The 13,283-nt window shown below is 31.7% G+C and overlaps 2 protein-coding genes across 2 annotated transcripts in view; one reads left to right on the forward strand and one right to left on the reverse strand.

Moving 5' to 3' along the window:
- The window catches only part of LOC136978726 (protein lifeguard 1-like), a 351,072-nt gene that overhangs the window by 177,312 nt on the left and 160,477 nt on the right, over positions 1-13,283 (reverse strand). The window lies entirely within an intron of this gene.
- The window catches only part of Med (Smad/Smad4 homolog Medea), a 37,387-nt gene that overhangs the window by 12,810 nt on the left and 11,294 nt on the right, over positions 1-13,283 (forward strand). Inside the window, exons 3-11 of the mRNA XM_067274509.1 lie at positions 9,109-9,283; positions 9,361-9,390; positions 10,773-10,919; positions 10,985-11,128; positions 11,209-11,307; positions 11,430-11,537; positions 11,634-11,696; positions 12,651-12,834; positions 12,919-13,087. Of these exons, the coding sequence (XP_067130610.1) occupies positions 9,109-9,283; positions 9,361-9,390; positions 10,773-10,919; positions 10,985-11,128; positions 11,209-11,307; positions 11,430-11,537; positions 11,634-11,696; positions 12,651-12,834; positions 12,919-13,087 (1,119 nt within the window). The remainder of the gene's footprint in view (positions 1-9,108; positions 9,284-9,360; positions 9,391-10,772; positions 10,920-10,984; positions 11,129-11,208; positions 11,308-11,429; positions 11,538-11,633; positions 11,697-12,650; positions 12,835-12,918; positions 13,088-13,283) is intronic.

Below are 13,283 nucleotides of genomic sequence, written 5' to 3' on the forward strand. Positions count from 1 at the left end.
TTGAAAGAAATAGCCATAGGTATGAAGAAATATTTTATGCAATAAATTGTGCATATTTCTTCATACCTATGGCTATTCCTTTCAATTGTTTCCACAAAATGGCATGCATTGCTTTCGAACATTTTTGGGTATACGGGCGACAATTTACCTTATCCACGTGAACCACGTGTCGTTTCATACTAATTAATTGTTATTCTAAAACTTTCTAATTGGAAAGTTTGCTCTATCTGTTTTCGTTTTCGATTTGCACTGCCTGTCTTCCAAATTTCGCCACTAGGAGTGCTGCTGTTGTTTGCATTAGATAGGGCATAGTCGCTTTACTATACTGTTACCTCACTTGCATAGCTGTAGTTCTCTCTGTTCGCAAGAATTTTCTGGTTAAAGGGACTTTTCGTATGCACCCTGTCTAATGTTTATGGTGAAGAGAAGTTATACTTTTAATGAAAATTAAAAATTAAAGCAAAGTTACTTATTTTTATTTAAACTTTTAAGTTTTATTGAATTCAGTCATAAATTTAATTTTAAATATTCTACTTTTCATAGATAAGAAATTTACAGAAAATAGAAAACTTGTATTTATGATTCTATATTTACATGAAAAATAATCTAAAACCAAGCTCATTTTTGCTTAAAAGATTATTTATGTTATATGTAGAGAGATGCCCATTATTATGGATTTTCCATAATTGTTTATGTTCATTTGGTGTTATAGAAATAAATATCCCATAATTTAAATAATTATTATGGAAAACTCAATAACTAGGTGATTTCTGCTGACAGATATAGATGCTCCCTTAACAATTGAAGACATGAGTGGATGAAAGTACTATGTTACAAAATCAAAGTTTTACATTGAATTGATGATCAAGTTTTTATTATGCAATTATTTTTGTGTAAATATATCTATGAAATAGTGTGTTGCAGAGACTATTAGTGTTGTTTAATTTCTGAGATCTTTGGTGGTGGTATGTGAGAGACAGATACATTACATCTTTTATCCATGTAGAAAAATTGGGTTTTAAATGATTGTAATGTAACTTGGCCCAAACATAGTGCAACTTGATCAAATTTGCAGTAATGTACAGTACATTGTATGCAGTCATTCAAGACAATATACATTACAATTTTGATGCAATCGCTCTTCAGAGAAGTTTCCTTGTAGTTTCTATTGTGGAAATTGCACGTGACTAAAGTTGCATGTAGCCATGATAAACCATTTAGTATTGACCGATACCATGTTTGATGTTATCCTTGGTAGAAGATTAAAAACAATTATGGCTTTGTTGAAATTTACCAAATCTATGTCTGTATTCTTCAGCTCCTTCACTTCCCCTCAATTAAACACATTACAATGATCACTGCTGTTTTTGTTTTTGAATCTGAATTGAAAGCATATTTGCTTCCATGATAAGTATGATTGTAAAATTGCAATGCCTAGATGTAAACAACAGGTTGCTAGCCAGATGTGTAGCCTCAAGTCATACTATATATAGTATAAGTTTTGTGCATTATGGCAAATTGCATAGCCAACTTTTATCTATACTCAGTTTTTATCCCAAAATGTTGCAGTGTATTCAGGGCCTATAACACCATCCATTTGTGTTTTCAATTATCCTTCTGGTCTTCCTAATTTTCTGCAGCATACTTTGGGAATTATAAAGTTCATAGTATCTATTGTAATTCTGACTGTAGATTTAATTTCCTTTAAACAGAGGAGTTTTTATTATGTTTCTAATACTGTTTTTTTTTAATTTTCCATTTTTGACAAGACTATTTCTTGTTTATAAAATCATACTGCCTGATGTGTTACCAGCTTAGAGGTATGAAGGAGTATGTGTCAGGAGTTGAAATTTGACACAGAGTATTAGGTGCCCAAATCATACATGCATAAAAAAAAAGATTTGTAGGTAGTCAGGGGACCGAAAACCGAGTCAAAATAAAATACAAAATGGCGACACACTCTACAAACAAGCAGTAGTGCGAGATTTGTGCATGCATTGCTGGTTGGTAAGTTGGAAATATGAATATTGTGAAATCGAATTTTGACAAACATGTGCATTGGGAAGTTTGAAAAGCGAATGTTGCTAAATCGAATTTTGACAAATAAATCTTTGAAAAAAACCCATTTACCTGTCCTGTGTTATTCCCCACATATTTCTGGTCTCCATGTGCTAACCTTGACCGATTGACCAGAGATATCTTGTTTCATCATCAGAACTTTTTGAAACTAGATGGCATGTTGTTATAATTTTATATTAAAACTAACTTCCGAAATATAATTATTTTTTCTTTTTACATTTATTAATATATATATTTTGTTTGTGCAAACTAAAAAAATTATTGCAAACGATACAATAGCCACCATAATTTTTTTCGAAAACGGGAAATTTTCACATTGACAAACATTCAACCTGGGGCATCATGCAGCAGAGAGAAATTTCAACATTAGATAGGTTAATTTCACTGAAAATGCATCGTGGATGACCTCGTGGTCGTGGCTGTGGCCAGTGAAGTTTTAATGATTCTGCTCAAAACCAGTGTTGCCAAAGATGATTGGAGAATGAACGAGACTCGCCATGAGCGTCAAAGTGATCCTGCTTAGTAGTGAGTCTTCGAGACATAGGCTTGTCCCAAATACGGCCTTGCTGTTTTACTTGTTTTGGATTAGATTAAGTTAAATTAGCTTGAACCCAATACGTTGCCCATTTGTGTAGGTGTTTAATTCTTGACTACTAGGTATCACATGACCCCTAAAATGGAACAGTACAAATAGCAGATGTTTATGTACATGAAAAAAAAGGAAAGGCTGCCAAGTTTCATCCATTATTACATTTCTAAATTAATTGGATGTCAGTGGTACCTTTCATATATATTTGAAATTACTCAAATTATTAGAAATGAATATTCTGGAAAGGTAAGCATGATTTCCAATCCATTTCAAAAGATTGGAAATCATAGAATATAGGAAGTGTAGTATTTTAGAAAAGCAGATGCAAAATGATCATTAAGTTTCAGATATTTTCTGAGCAAAATTAAGATTTTGTTTCACAAAGTGAAAAGTGCTATGTAGTGCTGAATGTGAGTTACCATTTAAAAGATTGTATTATATTGGTTTGTTTGGAAATTTCATGGCAATTTTTAAGAGAAATAAAAGAAACTGTTTTAAAACTAAAAATATACTTTTATTCCATTATGTATGTGCCATTGTTTTTAATGACATGTTGCCATCTAAGGGGGAGCTTCATGATACCCTCTTCGTAGAACTTTCCAGTTTTTCCTGCGAAAAACTGATCTACATGGTTTTTGCAAGCTTCCAAAGTATCAAAGTTTTTATCATGAAGGAAATTTTGCAGAGAATGGAACAAATGGTAGTCCGACAGGGCAAGGTCAGGTGAGTATGGGGCTGGGGGTAAAACATCCCAGCCTAGTTCCAATAATTTTTGGCGTGTTCATAAAAATGTGTGCAGTCCGGCATTATCTTGGTGAAACACAATGCCTTTTCTATTGGCTAGTTCTGGACGTTTTTCTTTAATTGCCATGTTCAGTTTATCCAATTGGGAATAATACTTATCAGAATCAATTGGCACTGAGTTCAGCGTTAAACGTAGATTCTTCTTTTTATTGCAAGCACTTTCGACGAAAAATTATGATCGTCGTCTTCAGGCGAATGTGGAAAGAACAAATTTGAAAGAGGCACGTGCCGAACGTTCCAAACCGAATAACGGAAGATTTTCGTTGGCGAATTTTTAAAAATATAATGTATTCTTTTAGCGTTCGGTAACTTCGCCGGTTCGAAGGAGATTTTAGAACGGCACGAATTGACGGTGCATGCGCTGAAAAGCACACACGCTACGTGTGCGCTTGTCGGCGTGTTTGAGTGTTTATGCGCTTGTAAAGAGTGACCCAAATTTCGGGCAAGTCCAGGGTGGGGACGTTGCATGCTTCTGCTGTTATTGTGAGGATCGCTTCCCAGATGAATATTATTTTTCTATTGTTGGAGCTTTTTAGGAGCGCTGTTTCTGACCAAAGCGGAGTGTAACCTTGTTGTAGAACTTTTCTGGTCAGCTCTGTTGTTTGCCTTCCTTTATTTATATCATCCTGGTGTTCCGCGATACGGCAGGCGATCATTCTTGTTGTTGCCCCTATATATTTCTCTATTTCTCCTGTTGTTGGATTTTTTAGTGGCACCGCGTAGACCCCCGATTTTTCTAATGCGCTGATTTTGTCTCGGTCGTTGCATATGGTTCTGCGTAGGCTGGGTAGAGGGGTCAAGGGGAGCTCGAAGCCGTACCGCCGGAATATACGGCTAATGAGTATGGACTGTGCTCCTAGATATGGTAATGTTGACGGTACTATTGCCATTTCTTTTTTGTTGTGTAGCGTGGTGAACGGATGGATGGAATCGTTCACTCTACGCAGTACATGCGTAAATTTGGCGCCTGTGAACCCAGCGTGTAATACTGCCATTCGTATGATTTCCAACTCATCATTTATTAGGTCCTGCGATGAGGGAAGCAGTATCGCCCTTCTGATGAGAGCTGCTATGGCGGCATTGATATACCGCGATGGTTGGAAGGCGTCAGCTGGAGTGATGTGGGGAATCATGTCGGACTTGTGGTATACCGCAAACCGTGGTCCTTCCGGCGATTTCTGTATCTGCATATCCAGAAATGTTATTGTCTGGTTCCGCTCCTTTTCCCAAGTGAATTTGATGGTGGGATAAACGCTTGATAATCGCTGCATAAATCGGATGAATTCTTCCTCTGAATTTGTACAAAAACTTTCAACGCACCGCTCACTATTTGCTACCCCCTATTATACCTACGATATGTTGACGACATCCTAGTAGCATGGGGGAATTCAGAGGAAGAATTCATCCGATTTATGCAGCGATTATCAAGCGTTTATCCCACCATCAAATTCACTTGGGAAAAGGAGCGGAACCAGACAATAACATTTCTGGATATGCAGATACAGAAATCGCCGGAAGGACCACGGTTTGCGGTATACCACAAGTCCGACATGATTCCCCACATCACTCCAGCTGACGCCTTCCAACCATCGCGGTATATCAATGCCGCCATAGCAGCTCTCATCAGAAGGGCGATACTGCTTCCCTCATCGCAGGACCTAATAAATGATGAATTGGAAATCATACGAATGGCAGTATTACACGCTGGGTTCACAGGCGCCAAATTTACGCATGTACTGCGTAGAGTGAACGATTCCATCCATCCGTTCACCACGCTACACAACAAAAAAGAAATGGCAATAGTACCGTCAACATTACCATATCTAGGAGCACAGTCCATACTCATTAGCCGTATATTCCGGCGGTACGGCTTCGTGCTCCCCTTGACCCCTCTACCCAGCCTACGCAGAACCATATGCAACGACCGAGACAAAATCAGCGCATTAGAAAAATCGGGGGTCTACGCGGTGCCACTAAAAAATCCAACAACAGGAGAAATAGAGAAATATATAGGGGCAACAACAAGAATGATCGCCTGCCGTATCGCGGAACACCAGGATGATATAAATAAAGGAAGGCAAACAACAGAGCTGACCAGAAAAGTTCTACAACAAGGTTACACTCCGCTTTGGTCAGAAACAGCGCTCCTAAAAAGCTCCAACAATAGAAAAATAATATTCATCTGGGAAGCGATCCTCACAATAACAGCAGAAGCATGCAACGTCCCCACCCTGAACTTGCCCGAAATTTGGGTCACTCTTTACAAGCGCATAAACACTCAAACACGCCGACAAGCGCACACGTAGCGTGTGTGCTTTTCAGCGCATGCACCGTCAATTCGTGCCGTTCTAAAATCTCCTTCGAACCGGCGAAGTTACCGAACGCTAAAAGAATACATTATATTTTTAAAAATTCGCCAACGAAAATCTTCCGTTATTCGGTTTGGAACGTTCGGCACGTGCCTCTTTCAGAATCAATTGTTTGATTCTGTGGATGTGGAAGCAGCTCGTAGTACAGGATTCCTTTCCAATCCCACCAGACAGTGAGCATGACCTTCTTTGGATGAAGATCGGCCTTTGGAGTTTTTAATGGTGGTTCATTTTTCTTACTCCATGATTGTTTTTGACTGATGTTGTTATAAACAATCCACTTTTCATCACCTGTCACTAAGCGCTTCAGAAAAGGGTAATTTTCATTTCGTCTTTCAAGAGAATCACAAATGGAGATGTGATCCAGTAAGTTCTTTTCTGTTAAGTTGTGAGGTATCCAAATGTTGTAACGATTCACGTATCCAAGCTTCTTTAGATGTTGAAATACAGTACCATTTGATGACTTCACTATGTCTGCAATCTCTCAAGTTGTGTAATGAGGGTTTCATCCAATAATACTTTGTTCTGGTCTTCTTCAATAATGGGAGGTCTTCCTGAGCAGGGAGCATCTTCAAAGCTGAAATTATCTGCTTTAAATTTTGCAAACCACTTTTCGAACAGTTGATTCTACTACAGCACTCCCACCATAAACATCACATATCTTTTTTGCTGTTTGTACAGGATTTTTGCCTTTATGATAAAAAAAAAAGAAACGTGTCAATAATGCACGTTGTTCGCATCCATTTTTGCAGTGAGACAAATTAAATGATATTTGAATAATCTTAATGTTTTTTTTTAAATTCCTACTATTAGTTCACACTCTTCCTATATATATATCTTGTTCAAATTTTCAATCATTAATAAAATACTTTTTATTCATCCATTCAAGTTCAAATACATTTTTTTAAACTTGTAGTGGATGACACTTGATGTTAATACAGTTTTTTCAAATATTAATTCATTAATTAAATTTAATTATTGGTTAATATTACCTGTGGAATCAAAGATGGCAGCGGGAAATTTTTTCCCTAGATACTAGACTGTGACGGGGAAATTTCTTTTCCCTACGTTCGAGATGGCTGCGTTTCCAGTAATCTCAAATCAGATTCTCAAATGATAATCTGGAAGCAGATTAACAATGGATAATCTTGAAGTAGAATACCGAGTGATCTAAATGTTAGGGGGCGTACCCATACTATTTGTCACATTATGCAAATTAATAAATTTCCTCATTGCCATCTAGTATCTAGGGAAAAAATTTCCCCATTGCCATCTTCGATACCACGGGTAACACTAACTTAATTATTAATACTTTAAATAGAGTTTTAGCAGTTTATAATGAAAATTGAAATCAACAGGCAATAGCTCAATCGGTAAAATGCAATGATTTCAGTATTTTTCACGTGAAGGTGAAGAATGCGTGTTCAATTCTTGTGAAAATCAATAATTTTTTGATAAATTTTTGAAAATTTTTGCTTTAAGTAGATGTTTTATCCAAATGATTTTCGAGAGAGAGTTAGCAGTTGTGGCTTAGTGGTTTGAATGAAGGATTTTTCTCAAAAAATAAAATTGAAGAAATTTTATGCTTTGGGTTCAATTCTGATTTCTCTTTCTATTTTGCCACTTAATATTATGATTTTGTCATATGTATATACATATTTATATTAATTGTAACTATTTAATAAAAAGTAACTAAAATAAAATTTTTCTTTGTCGACCTAAGTAGGAATTGACTTTAAAAAATTTTTTTTATATTACTTGTTTTTTGTAACAGACACATCTCAAGGTCATTTATTGTAATATTCATTGGTTTGTACAATTCTAATCATTTTTGCATCAATCAGTGTCTCAACTGTCAGCTATCAAAAATCGCTATGAACTTTCCGAACAACCCAATACATTGATATTGATTTACAACATTAAAAGTCATAAATGAGCAAAATAATTCTAAAAAAAAGCATTTAAAGTATAGAAAATATGTATTGAACTTTTTTTAGTTGTTTTTAATTGAAAGTACTTTCTAATGAATTATCATTTCTGATATTTTAAAAGATCAATTTTTTTTCAAACTAAAATTTTTAATTAATGTATTTTTTGCCTTATTTCGTGCATGTAGTTGACATAGCACATCTGTCTTATCAAGTTTTTGGGGGAAAAATTCTTTGCAGTGTAAGACACATTTGGCTTATAAGATGCATCTAATTTTCAGATACACTTTTAGATACACCTAAAATTAATCTTGTTTGGAAAAATATTGTATTTTTAAAATCACTGAATTATTTTAATAATTCATTGATTTTATGTAAATTTTATAGATAATATTATATAAAAATTATCTATCCTGTTAATTTTCTATCATAAAACTGCATGACTTTGAAAAGGAGGAAAAGTAGTTTTTTTCTATTTATTAATAAATTCTATAATCTGTTAGAAAAGTATAAATTTATTAAATGGAAATTAACTTTTTTGTTACACAATCAAAATTGTATGATGTCAGCAAAACTAAACTTAAATAAATTATATCTAAGTTATTTAACTTGTTTGTTTATTTCAAAAACAAAAAAGAACAATTTGTTTTCTTTCTTTCTTTTTCCTCAAATCTTTTATTACTTTGGCAACCAAGCAGATTTAAGTACTAAAGTGATTATCACTTTACTACGAATCTATAAACAAAATAACAAGGTTAATAATAACAAATTATATATAAACAATTTAACAATATAAATTTAAAATTTTTAGTAACAGATCATGAGACTCCATGATTTTTTTTACACTTGATACTATTTGTATTAATTTAAATATAAAAAGTACTTGAATTAATAGTAAATTAATTAAAAATTAGTGATACATTTCATTTTAATTAATACTGTATATTAAAAAATTGATGTATCAGTCAAAACTATGATTTTGCTTTATATAATTCATATTTTGTAATATGCATTGCTAATTTTAAATTCTGTATTGAAATTTTTCAGATTCAATTTTAGAATTTAATTTGTGATGATTATCATTTTGATGCTATAATAGCAATTTTTTTAAATATTATTATTAAAATCAATGAGATTTTTGTGTCTTTATAACAAAACAATGTTCTGTTTTCTTATGGAAAAGTAATATATATTTTTGTAATTGTATCAACTTTTGGAGGTAACTTGGTATGATATATTTTATTGAAGCTATCATCATATATGATGACGAATTAATGCTATAAATAATCAATAATGTGGTGGAAATAAATAACAAAAATTTGTCTAATACTCTTTATAGGTGGCTGGTCGTAAAGGATTTCCTCATGTGATATATGCTCGAATATGGCGTTGGCCAGATTTACATAAAAATGAATTAAAACATGTTAAGTATTGTCAATATGCATTTGATCTGAAATGTGATAATGTCTGTGTTAACCCATACCATTATGAAAGAGTTGTATCACCTGGAATTGGTATGTTTTTGATATTTTTGTTTTTATAAATTTAATGTAGAATTTCATTTATTACTGATTTTTTTTTTTCCCCCCAGATTTATCCAGTCTCACATTACAGCAAACAAGTAAGTTAATATAATGAAGGATTTTAACAACTTTTTCAGATTATACAAGTACAGTGGAACCTCGCTTAACGAGCACCTCGCACAACGAGTATTTCACATAACAAGCAAAACAAATTGTAAAAATTTGCCTCGCTTAACAAGCAGTATTTCACATAACGAGTAAAGAGGAGAGGAAAAGTCCTGAATTGTGCGCATGCGGCATGCTCCATCAGTCTGTGTTTAGCACTCGTTCTGCTAGCATCTTAGTGTTGCTTGTGATCACATATTTTTCCAAACTTGTGTTCACACATATTACTTATAAACAACAACAACCATAGCCCGTTATATAATAAACATGCCAAACAATATGCTAAATTCTTGGGTCATTAAATTTAATGACCAATTCCAAATTAGATTTTAGAAATGTCTGAATTAGAAATTAACTATTTATAATTATTAAATTTAATATGAGATGGAAACCTAATTGCCTACTCTAGTCAAATTAATTAATTTCTAATATTTAATTATAGCCTTCACATAACCCAAGAATTTGGCATATTGTTTGGAGTGTTTATCAAACATATTATCTGTGATTTTTTTTTTGTTTCTGCAAATCAAATTCTCATTCCAGGATGGTTCATTCCGCGCTAGAAGAAAAGATGATGATGATTCACGTTCCTTAACAGTGTATATTGTACAATTATTTTTTGAATAAACATTATACATAAAACATTTGAGCAATTTTTTGGCGTGGAACGCATTATCGTATTTTACATTAATTTATATGGGAAAAATTGTTTTGCATTACGAGTAAGACTCTGGAATGAATTATGCTTGTTAAGCGAGGTTCCACTGTGTGTTATTTATGAGTTTATATGACAAAAATTTTCGCATGTAAGATGTAATATTTATCTGGTATGGTATATATGAAATATATTTTATAAAATCTGTTTTTTTATCATCTTTGTTTACTTAGATTAAGTCCAAGTAAATTTAAAAGTTGTTTTTTTAATTTGAAATGTAAACACTTAGAATATTTTTTTCAGAAATGACTGAAAAAATTAGACACAAAATTCTACAATTTTTATTTACATTAAAATAAAAAATATTAAAACAAAACTGGAACATATGGAAAATTTTTCTCTTATTGTTTATTATTGAATAAAAATATATTTTAAGATTATTTCTGTGATTTACATTTTAAGCTATTACATAATTTTATATTGTTAATTGACATCTTTTTAATTCTCATTGTGATAAATATAAGTTATTGAAGAAGTATTTTTAATAATAAAATAACAGTCAAAAATAAATTGTAATAATTTTGATAATTTATAATTTGATAATTTATAATTTGATTTGTAATAATTTTGATGATAATTTTTTATAATAATTTTTTATAGCTGAAAGCCAAAGTGTAAAAAATGAATATGGTGATTTAGAATGTGGAGTAAGTGGTATTCAAACTACTCAGCATCCACCTCAAACAGTTCAGCATCATCCACCTCAACCAGATCCTTACTCTAGAAATGTCATGCCAAATCCAGCAGGTATATAATTTTAAATTATATAAAATATGTATTTTTGGTTTTCTATAAAGATGAATGATTTTTAGGGACAACTTCACCAGTAGCCACTATACAACATCCTCCACTTCCAACTCCAATAAATGCCCAACCGCCAACTCCAACATCATGCCTACCTCCTAATTCATCTGTGCAACCACAAAATTATTTTGCTCCAACACCAGATACTTCAAGTAAGTTTTTTTTTTTTCTTTTTAAAATAAATATTTATTCAAATTAATGAAAATATTTTATTAATGTAATTAAATTTTAGGTCTTGGTGATGCATCTTGTCTTGATACTCACAGTTTACAACAGAATGGTAGTAATTCTATGGAATCTATCCAAACATCTCAGTCTTTTAATACAATTGGTAATTAAACTTTTAAAATATTGTTTTCAGTTATATGTTACATTCTCTCTCTGTTTAATATCAAAAATGATTGTTTAATTAAACTGAGTATTAAATAAAAGTAATTATAAATACTTATTTAGCGACAAATGTATGGGGTAGCAGTAGTGCAAATCTAGTTCAGCCATTAGTGCCAGCATCAGTCCCAACTGTTCCAGATGCTTCTTTGAGGCCTCAGCATCCAGGTTATTGTAAGAACAATTTAGTGAATTATAAGTTGAATTTTTAAGATTCTTATTTCAATAATTTTATTTGAAAGTAGTAAATGTAATTAATTATTTTTCAAGGGCAACATCCTAATCAATTACATAATGATATGACTTTGCAAGGAACATTATCAACTCAGCCTGGTATGTCTACAAATTAATTTTATAATTGAAATTGTGAATATTACATATAGGGACTTTTGATTTTATTACAAATATAAACATCTGTAAGCCCAATAGTTACATTAAAGCCAAGTTTGGCTTTAATTGTTAACATTTAACTATTAGTAGTAGTAGTAGTAGTAGTAGTAGTAGTAAGGGCTGTGGAGTCAGAATCGGCCTACTAAAATTATCAGGAGTTGGAGTCGAGTGTTTTTTTTACTGACTCTGCAGCCCTGGTAGTAATACAGCCTAATCTAATTCAGCAATTATTTGGTTTTGATTTTATTGTATTATGAATTATACAACTACATTTTTTTTAGAACTATGTAATTTATAATAATTAAAACTGAATTCAAAATGATTTTTAATGTAAAAATACATCTTTACTACTGATTTATTAAAATGTTGTTTCAGCAACTTAATAGTGCTGTTTTTTCCCAAACTTGTGTTATAATATACAGGCGTCATTATGATAAGTTTGGGAAGAAACAGCACTGTTAGATTCCTGAAATAACATTTTAGTACAAGTCCAAACAGGAAGCTAAATGAAGAACATTATTTATGTTTTGAACAATTTTTTAGAGTAATTATAATAATAATGATAGTTCAATATAATATAATAGTAAACTGAACTAAATTTTATTTTACTATTCTGTTATATATTGCTTTATTAAATTTTATAAAAATAAAGAAAAATAAGAGAAAAAGATTATCTAATTAAATTTTTAAAAACAAATGAGTTCTTCATAATGTTTAATTAAAAATTCTCAGAACCATGTAGTTTTAAAGTTAAAAGTTTAAAAAGATACTTTTAAATGTGAAATTTAATCTAATAAAATTTATTTTATTTCTTAAAATTAAATTTTCATTTATAAAAGTAAATGTAAAATTTCATATAAAATTAAGAAGAAATTTACTGAAATATTTCTTATAAAGCTCCAGAATATTGGTGTTCCATTGCATATTTTGAACTTGATCAGCAAGTAGGAGAAACTTTTAAAGTCCCTTCAGCATACAGTAGTGTTATTATTGATGGCTATGTAGATCCTTCAGGAGGAAATCGATTTTGTTTGGGAGCTTTGTCAAATGTTCATCGGACAGAACATAGTGAGAAGGCCAGGTATGATACTGAAAGATATAAATATTTTCTTTATTTATTGAAATACGTATGAATTGATATTTTATATATAATATATATTTTCAGGCTACATATAGGCAAAGGAGTTCAACTTGATCTTAGAGGTGAAGGTGATGTTTGGGTTAGATGTCTTAGTGATCATAGTATATTTGTACAGAGCTATTATTTGGATAGAGAAGCAGGAAGAGCTCCTGGTGATGCTGTACACAAGATATACCAAAGTGCCTATATCAAAGTAAATAGCTTGACTTTAATTGATATATTATTTTATGACTTAAATAAATAAATTTCATATTTGAATATCTATTTTTATATAAGAAAAAATAATGCTGATCGTTATTTTAGTTCCAATAAAAATCTCATTTATTATTTTTAAAAAAATCACTATTAATTGTCTGGATTTATATGCAATTGCATTATAATAGGAAAAA

The sequence above is a fragment of the Centruroides vittatus genome, unplaced genomic scaffold (genome assembly GCF_030686945.1).
Source record: "Centruroides vittatus isolate TY-2023 unplaced genomic scaffold, ASM3068694v2 contig_549, whole genome shotgun sequence".
Classification (NCBI taxonomy): domain Eukaryota; kingdom Metazoa; phylum Arthropoda; class Arachnida; order Scorpiones; family Buthidae; genus Centruroides; species Centruroides vittatus.